Source organism: Nematolebias whitei, chromosome 15 (genome assembly GCF_014905685.2).
Source record: "Nematolebias whitei isolate Nwh7 chromosome 15, NemWhi1, whole genome shotgun sequence".
NCBI classification, from domain to species: Eukaryota; Metazoa; Chordata; class Actinopteri; order Cyprinodontiformes; family Rivulidae; genus Nematolebias; species Nematolebias whitei.
Genome location: NC_056512.1, coordinates 43,416,787 through 43,428,797, shown reverse-complemented (window position 1 = coordinate 43,428,797; position 12,011 = coordinate 43,416,787). Strand labels below are relative to the sequence as shown.

The window sequence follows — 12,011 nt, the reverse complement described above, 5'->3', positions numbered from 1 at the left end:
CATCTGCGCTGTCCTTCAGTCCAGCTGTCTCTAGTCACTGGTAGGATTTGTTGATATCAATCTGCCGGTGGTACAATCTGTGTAGGGGCTTATCTTTCCATGATGGCTCCTCTTGTTCCTCCTCTTCCACATTAGGTTTCTACTGCTGCCTGAGACGTTCACTCATTAGTTCATCGTCTGAGAGCTTTCATCCTGATGCGCTCCGGGATCTTAGTGGTTTCATCTTGTTGTGGTTGGGATGCTCACTAGCCCCTCAAGGTGCTGGACTTAGGGTGAACCCCTTCAGGCATTGTGAGGAGTTTTCAGGTCTTGATGTCAGTGGCTTCTATCTCCTCCTTTGTCCAGGCTCTTATACCTGCAGGGTATCTGATGACTGGCGCCGCGTACATGTTGATGACTCGGACTTTGTTCTTTCCATTCAGCTGGTTCTTTTAAGGCAGGTGTAGGTTGCAGGGCACTCGGTTTTAGTAAGAGGGCAGGGCGTCCTCCTTGAATAATGGTAGGAGAAACTCTGTATAGTATATGTGTACATTCTGTATATATGGTATATTTTTGTTTAATTACATGTAGTCAGGATCACAGTACTGATCACCTGTTACCAACACCTGTCAGGTTCAACGTACCCGTCCCAAACATCTGGACTCTGTCTGTTTGGTATCAGTCTGCGTATCGTTAAATCGCAAGTTGTAAAAAAATTCAGATTCAGAAATCTTCTCTGATGTTTCTGTTCGCATGTTTTTTGAAAACATACGAACGTCACTTGTTGGATTGAGTGTAAAGCCTCTTCAGAAGTGATAAGTTTAGACAAAAATAAGCTGACGTCTATAATAACTGCTGTATTTACCTCCGGGCAGAGTCTGAAGGGCTGGATTTATCTGCACGTTTGGCTTTTCCTTTAACGCTGTTATTACCGAGTCAGTTTTCAACCTCGACTGTCTACAGTTTAGACAATCTGAGTGACAAAAGCCTTTATTTTCTTGTCTTTAAATTGGATGCGTGTTTCTGTCTTCACCTGAACGTACCGCAGACAGAAACTGCTGTCATCAACGCAGTCAGAGCTGACCATCCGTCATTAAACACCCCACGCCCTCTGACCTTGAACCTGGAAGTCCCATAGCATCTTAGCCTAAAACTATCATGGCTGCCACTACAAGAGAATTTAAATGTAACTATTTTGGACCTTTGCTTAAAAAAATGTCTTCTAGGGGTCCAAGCTAAATTTTAATTGAATGCTGCTTTAATCCTCCAGCTGCTGAGATGGATTTCCCTGTGAAGCAAGGATTAAGAAGCTTTTCCTGCCGCAGACGAGAGCACAAAATGGTGAAGTTCAATCAGCTCGAACCTCTGACCCGTGCAGCATCTCGTGTCTGGACACAACATTTCTCAAAGCCGTGCTGTGTCACAGATAAACGAGCCCCTCTTTTTTCCACCTGACCTCTCCATTTGGAAGAGGAAATGATGTGCCCCGTGCTGTATGACATTTACCCGTGTGGTACTGGTGTTTCGTCGGAACAAAAAAACAACACCGCTGTCTGAGCGCAGGGAGCTGGAGTCTCCTGCGGTTTCTAAAGGTTAGCAGTAGTCTCGCCTGCGCACGCTCCGTCCTTCTCCACTGCCTTGTCCTTCATTAACTCAAAGTGCAGAGGAGCCACGTGCACAGTAATCAGGATTTATCACCTCTCGCGTCGTGTAAGGACCACATTACAAGCCGTGAGAATGAAATATGCTCCTGTGTTTCGTAATTTTGCACAGCATTTCTCACATTAACCCTGACGGCGCTCTGGCCGGGGCCATCGCAGACTGTACGGCGTGTTCTTCTGCACACGCAACCTCTGACATCAATTTCAAAATGTAAACTAAAATCAGCTTCCAGAGTTCCTTATAGGGTTTAATTTTTGTAAATAATAATTTTAAAAAAGCCTATAGGAGCAACTGAAGGCACAGCCCTGTATAGGCTTTAGTCTCACACACGCCCACGCGAGCGCACACTCGTTCTCTACACACACACATAAACGCACAAGAGCCACAATCAACCAACGGCGGAGCCGGTTGGTACACTCGGCCTGGTTTCCATGGCGACCGGGCTACTGATTCTTCCCCTGCGTGCGGGCGCAGTGGGATGGAGAGACAAAGCGGAGGATGTTTCAACGGGTTTGTGTTTGCTCGTGGGTTTGCCTGTTGTGGGCGCGGCCTTCGTCTCAGCGCCTCGATAGCTTGTGTGTCAAGTTCAACAAGAGCGCACGCCGGCTACAGATGTGCCACAAAGAAATGAAATAAATAAACGCAACTGTCTGCTGCTGCCGTCTGACCACGCCGACAGGTTTTCCTGTCGCTCCAAATGGAGTCAGAGAGGCCGATGGTGGAAAAAGACAGTTCAGGCTCTTTAAAGTCTTGTAACATCAAATCAGAGGCGTTGCCATGACGAAGGCACAGGAGCTGCCGCCTCGAGGTCCAAACACGGAGCCCTTCGGGCCACGCGTGTCTCTGCTGCAGACGAGGCTGAAGAACCGGAAATGGTCTGAAAGTGGCGGTCGCTGCGGTGAGCTGCGCACAGACACGTCACTCGTCTCGCTCTGTCCCAGTCTCTACTGTAACGATTCCTCACTGGAAATGCTCAACAGACCCAGTCTGCTGCACTAACTCCAAGTTTCAAGTCTTTGTGGAAATACTTTTGGAAACTAAAGACCTACAATTCCTTAAAGGGATTCAATTCCCTCGCTGCCTTTCTAGACAGACTTTTAAACTAAGATCAAATTCTACAACAATAAGATTTAGCACAGTGTCTGTTAAAGTGATCTAATTGTAGCCATTTTTGTGTTTTGTAATAGGAGCTGACTGTGGCAGCCGTCATGAATTGTGCTGACTCCAAAATGTAATCAGGTGTAGTTTCAGAGCCAGACATTATTTTCTGAACGTTGCATTAAAACCTGTCCAGTGGTTAATGAGATATTTTGCTAACAGACAAACATGGTTGAATCCAAAAGTTGATGCTAAGGTTTCAGGCAAAAATCTTGTTCAACATGTAGCCCACAGAGTATGTGTTGTGAATGACTCTCAGCTACTGCCACACCGAATTTCAGCTCAATATCTGTAAAATTGATAGAATTATACCTATATCTGTGTTTTCTAAGGTCAGTTGGGTGTGGCGGCCATCTTGAATTGAATTGGCACCAAAAGTTATTCAGTTGTAGGTGAATATCTCGTGATTATTTCCTGAAGGTTTCAATTAAACCTCTCCATTGGTGGATGAAATATTTTGCTAACAGACAGAGTTGATTCCATTAGGTAATGCCAACATTTTAAACACAGATCTCTTACGATCAATTAGCGCTCAGTGTATAAGTTGGGGATCAGTCTCAGCTACCTCCACACCAAATTTCAGCTCAGTATCTCTACAATGTTCCAAGCTATAGCCATTTTGTCTTTGCTACAGTTTCTTAGCTGTGGCAGCCATCTTGAAAGGTGCTAACTCTGAAAGTCAATCAGTTGTAAACACACTTCCTGGCTGAGAGTTTCATGTAGTGCATCCATCGGTTCATGAGATATTTTGCTAACAGTACAGACAAACCGACGCAGGCTCTAACAACAACCGTTACAGCTGCGTTGCCTTTGGTGGCGTTTTGGTAAAAACTCATTTTCAGACTTTAGGAAGTCGTTCAATGCTCATAGAAACAACGCCTGGCTAAGCTGTGAACGCTTTTCAGGGCTGGATTCAGGAGAGGCCTTGAAACGTAATCCGAGCGCTGCTGGTCCGACTGGTCGAGGACCCACTGTTGGATCTGTTAACAGCTCTGTAATCCATCATCCCCCCCGGCTGATTGTGTCATCGCCGGCTACACACGCAGGGCAGGAAGAAAGCTGTGGCATTGCGTCTAAGGTTGCCCTCTAGTGGACGGAGTAGATCCTAGTTTTTAGAGTGCCCCCCGTTTGGCCTTTTGGCACCCGTTCCCAAAGCGCACTCTGATTTGCAGTTTATACGGTTGTATGCGTGTTCTCCACAACAGCCGCTCGTCAAGTTTCCCCTGATTCAGCTTCACCACTGCAGAACCGAACCACCGGTGCTTTTACTTTGTACACCCCCGTGTTTCAGATCGATGCAGGGTGGAGACCGAGACGTTTGGACGAATGAGATCAGAGCAGAACCTGCGGAGGAACGGGGCAAGAAGAGAGAAGGGTGGGGGGTTTCCTGGGCACTGCCCAGCTCTGTCACACGTCAGCTGGGAGCGTTGAATGGCTGACGGCTGCATACCAAACCTCCTTCTGGGTCTCAGCCTGTTCACGTCCCTGTTTCTGTCCAGGCCAGGGCTAAATATATTTACCCAGATTGCAAATGTAGCATAAGTCCTGCAACCCGACCCCCCAACCCCCAGCCCGCTCCGGCTCCCTCTACACAAGGTTCCTCTGGGTTGTGGAGGTGGGAGGTGGGTGTGCGAAGCCATTGGAGGTTAGAAGCGCAGCCTCATAGAGGAGTCCTTCCTGGCTTTATCTCTTCACACACACACACACACACACATGCACTTGTTAAACTAAGACACACATACAACTCGGTCTGTGGCGTGTGGCGTCCCCCCCCCCCCCCTCGGTTTGCCGTGGTGAGGCGAGCGTGGCAAACGAGGTATGGAGAGGACTGAGAGGATCCAAAGGCCCGTGGTGGTAAGAACGATCTCCATATCTCTGACAGCTGGGCATGTTTAGCTGGGAGCTCGACCCGCCGGGCCCGCTCCCTCCACCGTCTGAGTTTTTAAAGTTTGGAGGCACAGGCGCAACTTTCAGGCCGTCTTGGCTCGCCCTCTTCCAGGTTTCCATTTTGGGCCGGGCCGCAGCTGCTGGGAAGGCTCTGCGTTTTTAATTAGAACCCCAGTCCCAGTAGCTGACTCTGACGACCATTTCAGGGGCAGCGGCGGTGGTGGGGGGGACTTTATTCACTACAGTCCCCTTGTCCCCGACAAGCCCGGGCCGAGTCTGGTTGTGATAGTGGGACTTCAGAATGTCCTTGCATTTGGGAACGATGTTTGTATGATTTACAGTTAATTTGATGCTCAGGTGTTGGATTTTTTTAATTTACCGGAACATAATAATCATTTTTCAGAGCTGAAGATTGAATTTCACGGCTTTGTTCTTCACATAAACCAGAAGTCTACAGGCTCGAGGAGATGTTGTCACCATCTGAAGCTTTAAAAGTCATCAGGTCGTTGGTTATTTATCACTTAAATATTTTTAAAAGGCCTCGGAGATCTTAAAGTGCGAGTCTTTTATTGACCGTTTTTGCTGCAACTTCATGAAGACTGGTCAGAACCAAAACATTTCAAGTAAGAAACAAAATCCACGCAATAATTTCCCTCGTTCAACCTTTATTTCTCCAGGTTAGTCTCACTGAGTCACGAGGACTCGTTTACAAGAGAGACCTGTTTTAGACAGACAACATTCAACAATAAAAAGCTATAAAATAAAAAGTAGAGTTATAATAACCATCAAATCAAGGTGCCAGATGAAACAAGGTGAAATACTAAAAACAAGAACATATTTGTTGAGATTTTTCTAATGGCCTTATTGTCGATGAACTCTTTGTTTACGTTGAGTGTGGGCCCACGTTTCTGAACTATCACAATAACTGGAAAACTACCGGAGTAAACGCTTTAAACTGAGCTGTCTGATAACATTCAAGTTCTCTATGTTTAATTTCAAACCTCGCAATTGCCTTTGGAGTCGGATCCACGTTTCTATTTTATCTTTAATATAACTTGCTGAGTTCACCATCGTCGTTTGAGGCTAACTGATTTATAATCTCAAACAGATGAATAAATCTACTTCCTGTTTTTACAGCAGTCAGGTATGTTGAATTTGGAGAACGACCTCACCGTGAGTCAGACAGTCAGTTTGGAGCTAACAAACAATAAAACTGTATTTTTAACACGTTTAAGTGAAAACTTGATGTGCAACCTGCTAAAAGTATCACTTCCTGTTGTCGTTTTGGATCCAGATGTGACTCCGGTTCGTTTTTGTTTCATCTTTGCAGAGGCTTGCAGACCCTCGGGACGCCTGAGATCAATATTTATGTAATATTTATCATTTTTCTGTTTCTTTTATTTATTTTATTTTACTTCATCACAACTAGATTTTGCACTAATAGATTTGTTTTATATTGTGATCAAATTTATTCATTATTTATTGGTTTAGGATCAAAGAATTGCAGCAAAACAACACTGCCCCTCCCCCCCCTCCAATTTTCAGAATTACTGATCGTGGATACACTGTTCAGCCATAACATTACGACCACTGTTTGCTACTTTTTGTTCTTTTTATTTATTTACTTTTAGTCGTTTGTGTTTATTGTTGGTTTTGTTTCATTTTTTGATCCTGCATTTTTTTTGTTTTCTGGGTTCTTTGATGGGCTCCAGCCCCGCCCACTCTCACCTGTCTCCAGTAGTCATCACTCCATTCATCAGTCCCTGTCCATATTGTCCCTCAGTTTCCATTCATTCATCAGACAAGCATTGTGCATGTTCATGCCAGGTCAGGTCCCTTCCCATGTCTTCTTCTTTCAGCTGTTCCCTCTTGGACTCCACAGCGAGTCGTCCTCCTCCATCTTGCTCTGTCCTCACTCCAACTACCTCCATGTTCTCTCTAACTGCATCCATTTATCTCCTTTTTGTCTTTTCCTGGCAGCTGCATGTCTAACATCCTTTTGCCAACCCACTGCACCTCCTCTGGACATGTCCAAACATCTCAGATACCGGAACTCATCGGCTTGAAGCAGAGATTCAGCCTCGACTCAGAGAGAGCCATCCACCTTTTTGTATTCGTAACAAGTTAAATGATGTTCACTGGTCGTAATGTTATGGATGATCATTAAAGACCACAAAGCAGACATGAATACAAACCTCGTCAGCAGATTCTGTCTGAACGTCAGGAAATGTAATTCTACGTTTTAATCTCTTGTGAAGCGACTGTGTCTGATCTGAGCTGTAGGAGTTCCTCTGATGATGTGTAAAAACAGGGGTTTCTGTTCCCGTCTGTGACTCATCTTTCTGGTCATTTCCACTCCGTCCATCTGGTTGCCATGGCGCTGCGACAGAGAAAAGAGAAAAGGCCATTTACGCCGCCAGCTAAAGGGTTCAGATGTCCTTTGCACATGTGTCCGCCCTGTGGGACCTGCAGCTTCTTCTTTTCTCCTCTTATTCCAGCTGTTAATTTACTCTCTCTGTCTTGAGATGATATAATCTCACATCTGTGCTCAGTGTACACTGTATTAATCTTCCTCGATGACGTGTTCCTAAAGAAACTTCAGATAACACAAAAAAAGGAAATGCAACCTTCTCACTTTTCCTTCTTCTTCACGATTCTCACTTCGTCAGATGTGATAAGTGCGAAGTCGTTTTTATCTGTTTAATTATCGAGGCGGAGGGTTCGCAGTATGTGTTACCCCGGGATGGTAATCAGGTCTTACAGCACCTGCTGCCATGCTCCGGTTGGTTCACTAAAATCTTTCAACTCTGCCCTGTTAGCTGGCACAGAAACAGGACGACAGAGACGATTTTATAAAGCAGAGGACTGATCATTAAACTATCCCAACAAGAGTCTCCATCTTCTAACGCTTATCTGCAGTCGGGTTGTGGAGGCAACAGGTCCAGAAGTGAAACACAGACTTCCCTCTCCCCAACGACACTCTCCAGCGCCTCCTTTTTGTTTAATTCAACAGTTATTTACACAGATAAATCACAATGAGCCTATACTCAGTTACAAGTGAGACCTGTTTAGACAAACAAAATCTGATGAAAGTGACACGTGTTTAGGATTTGAAGGCAAAAAAATTTTCTATCAAACTCTCACTCCTTGGCCGAGGAGAGAGAGCCTGACATTGAAAAAAACACCCTGCACATGGTGACGCAGACATTCTGCAGGGGAGCGGAGACGACAAGATCCTTAGAGATCTCTGGTGTTTCCAGACGTGAGAGGATATGTAATCCCTTTAGCGAGAGCTAGTTTGGGGGTTTCTTCCCAGACATGACCGGAAAACCTTCAAAGGGAGTCATCCTAATCAGATGAAACACCTCAGCTGACTCCTTTCATTGCAGAGGAGCTCCTCTCCCTGTCTCTATGCCTGAGCTCGGCCACCCATCAAAGGAAGCTCATTTCATTTACCACAGGTGAAGGTTGGAACACAGACACCAGTGAATCCAGAGCTTTGCCTTTCCACTCAACTCTTTCTTCACCACGAAAGATCGAAGCAACGCCCTCATTACTGAGGACGGTGCCCCAATCTGTCGGTCCATCTCCCACTCCATCCTACCACATGAACAAGATGCTCAGATGCTTTAATTCCTCAATCTGAGGCAAAGACTCCCCCTCGACCCAAAGGGGGCTCCAGTTGAAAACCTGGTTCTGGACTCTCATCCCAGCTGGCCTCAAACCTCCCCAGTGCCCGCTGAAGGTCATGGTCCGAAAACATCAACAATAATAACGCTAAGTCAAAATGTTCATCGTCTTGTAAAAACTAGTCTCCTTTACTATTGTAGCCCGCTATAGTTTGTCTGTTAGCAAAATATTGCATGAACCAGTGGATGAAATTCAACTAAACTTGCAGGAAGTAACCCCTGGATGTACAGCTACACCTGTTCAAGATGGCTGCCACAGCCAACTGACCATAAAAAACACAAACATGGCTACACATCGGTCCGTTTTACAGACATTGACCTAAAATTTGACGTGGTAGTAGCTGAGAGTCTTTCCCAACACACACTCCGAGTGTGATGTTGAATTATTTTCAAGGTTTTACCAAAAACTGCTGTAACTTTGCGGCTTCTCATCATAAAATGTTTTAAATTTAAAGCAGTAAAGGCAAGATTCATTCCTTTGAGGAACACTAGTTCCTTAATTAGCCTTTTACCGTCCTGCCCTCTATTACCGTTTAGTGTTAATTCCAGTGAGGCGCACATTCGTTAACAGAGTGGGAAGGGGAGACGAGATGATCAAGCAGCATCACCTCTCCTCCTTCTTGTTCCCACACGACAGAAAACTTTCAGCTCCGTCGTATTTCTTGTTAAAACCTCTGATATCCTTTGAAGCCCCTCGAAATGTCATAACGTCTTGTTTGATGCGACTGTTGCTCAAATCTATTCGGCCTCACAGCTTCAGCTCGCACAGCGTGAGGAAAATCATCGATCGGCTGCTGAAAAGCTTCGCCTGCCGATTATTTCCCCTCCGCCTGTTCACAATCGATCCCGACGTCTCCTCTCCCCTTGTGGCCCTCGCCGGCTGCCTGTAACGAGCTGCAGCCGCGGTTACTATGACACTGCCGGGGCCTCTGCCGCGGCTCGGCCAATAGGAACGCAGCTCTGCCGTCAGGTGACCCGTAGCTATTTTGATCAGGAGCTGAATGTGAAGTGAAGCAAGCGGCTAAATTAGAGGCTCAACCTGATGACATCAGAGAGGAAGGAAAAGCTCGTAATTCACTCTGTGAGGACGTTCTGATGGGTTTCATGGGAAAAGACCTTTCAGAGCTTCCTGGGGAGTTTTATTTTTCCTCAACCACCGAGTATTGTCTTTGTCGTCCTTCTTCTGAGTCTCTTTTTTTCTGTGTTGTGTGTGATGTTAATCCAACGGACAGATGAGTCAGAGGCAGACGAGACGAACACAACATCTTTGTCCACCTGTCCTCCGCCCTCGTGTTCCTGCTGCATCACTGACCTGCTGTGAAAACACGGCTCGGTTAGATTTAATTTAAAAGCATTTAGTAAGCGATCAGCTTTTGGTCAACTTGGTTCAAGATGGCCGCCACAGAAAATGGATCTTAACACAAATGGCTAAAACTCTGCCACTTTTATAGAATAAATTCTGCTCTGAGCCATAACTACCCTATTTTTTTAGACTATATGGCGCATTAAGCGAAACAAGTTCCTTTTGACTGATTTTTTAGCTCCGTGTACCAGAGTCAGGAAGACAACCAGAATTAATACATAAGACGCACCGGATTATAAGGCTCACTGTCGATTTTTGAGAATATTAAAGGAGTTTAAGTGCTGTGCCTTATAGTTTAAAAAAAATACGGTAGTGTAACATCAAAACTTTAACCATTGGAATCAACTCTTAATGTCTGTTAGCAAAATATCTCATGAAACGCTGTGAATTTTATTGAAAGTTTCTGAAAGTCATCATCGGGTGCCAGTGGTGCCTCCAGAAATGTTTTAATGGGGTGGCCATGTGGGGGCCGCCCCTTTGCCACCCCAAATACAGCAATACAAGAGTTAGAGAATCACCTTCGATATACACAGGTCTACTGGAATTTGTTTTATCTACAGCTGATATCGCTTATTAAGAGAAGTATTATCACTAGCTTGTCCTCTCCTAAATTTAGATTTATAAAAAAAATGTTATGCTTTAAACCTCCTGAAAGCGTCCTGATGTTGAGGGCATTGGTTTTCAGATGGGTTGTCCTCAGTCAGGGGTGCTAGAGCTTGTTTTATTTTCCATTTTAAATAAACTATATACAGTAGTCCCTCGCTACTTTGCGGTTCATTTATCACGGATTTGCTCTATCACGGTTTTTCAAAATAAGATTGGACATGACACACAATTGGCTGATTGATGGACGAGCCGCACGATCAGCATGGAATTTTTATTTAAAATAAATTATTTTAAATTATTCAGCACCTGCTGCACATTTGTGCAGCTCACACCGCAGGGCAAACTTCCTGCTGCAGCTGATCAGCTGTTCTGCAGAGTAGGGAAGTGGGCGTGGCCAAGAGCACTTGCAACAAAGAGCAGAGGGGGCAGGGAGCTGAAATCATGACATTCTGTGCTCTTTTAGAGCGTTTAGAGTTTAGAAACATTGTTTAGAATATTGCAAGAGTGTGGGAAGGGTTTAAAATGACTTTATATATATTATATAATAATATATATATATTTAGGGGTGGCCATTGCCCCCACTGACACCTCCTTGGCAGCGCCCCTGTTGGCTGCACATCTGAAACTGAACAGTAAACAGCATCTGCTGCTCCACTGAAACAGGAAGTGGGGATGGTTTGTGGATGATCCGAGGATGCGATGGGTCACCGTGGTAACGGGAAGTGTCATGCGTTCATTCTGCTGTTGCCAAGTCGCAGCACGCCTTGGTCCAACATGTGGCGGAGCTAAAATCAACATCTCTGTTTTCTTCACGCTTAACGGAGCAGAGACGGATCAGAGGTGGAGAGGACGGTTAATCACACAGAAATGCTAAAACTTTTTCTTTTCTCTGAACATAATAGAATGAATGAATTTTTTATTTTAATCGCAAGATGTACATCTACAGCTCAATATCATTTATCCATTTAAGATGGCCGCCACAGCTAATCAAATGTAGCAAACACAAAAATATTGACCTAAAATTTGGCGCAGTAGTAGCTGAGCATCGTCCCCAACACATACTTTAGGTGCAACATATTTATTTTAAACTTTGGCATTAACCGTGGGAGTCAACCCTGTTTGTCTGTTAGCAAAATATCTTATGAACCACTGGACTTATTTCAATCAAACGTTCACAAAGTAATCTTTGAATGTGCATCTTCAACTGATAAACATTTGGAATCAACTGAATTCAAGATGGCTGTTACAGCCAGTTGATTTACTTTAGACAGAAGTGTCCATAGCTCAGTCAAATTTACTGACACTGAGCTCAAATTTGAGGCGGTAGTAGCTAAGAGTCATCCTCAACATTTACTCTTTGAAAACTTCTTGTGAGATCACACATAATGTTGATTTCAAGGTTCGATCAAAACTGCTGCAGCCTCGTCCGTTCTGATCATATGATGGGAACATCTCTTTCCACAGCCACTTCCAGTATTCCCAGGCCAGCTGAGAGACATGGGCTCTTCAGCGCAGATCTTCTCCGGGATCTCCTCTCAGCTGGACATGCCTGAAGCACCTCCCTAGGGAGGCGTCCACTCACTTGAACCACCTCAACTGGCTCCTCTCAAGGCTCTCGCCTCAAAAGGCTAGCTAAAAGCATCAAAAGGCTAGCTAAGAGCATCAAA

The 12,011-nt window shown here is 45.0% G+C and overlaps 1 protein-coding gene across 2 annotated transcripts in view; it reads left to right on the top strand.

The window, feature by feature from the left end:
• Positions 1-4,596: 4,596 nt before the first annotated feature.
• Positions 4,597-12,011, top strand: part of cacnb1 (calcium channel, voltage-dependent, beta 1 subunit) — a 30,364-nt gene continuing 22,949 nt past the window's right edge. For both annotated transcript variants that reach the window (XM_037689244.1, XM_037689243.1), the window contains exon 1: positions 4,597-4,653. In XM_037689244.1, coding sequence (XP_037545172.1) covers positions 4,618-4,653 — 36 coding nt within the window. In that variant the 5' untranslated portion in view covers positions 4,597-4,617. The remainder of the gene's footprint in view (positions 4,654-12,011) is intronic.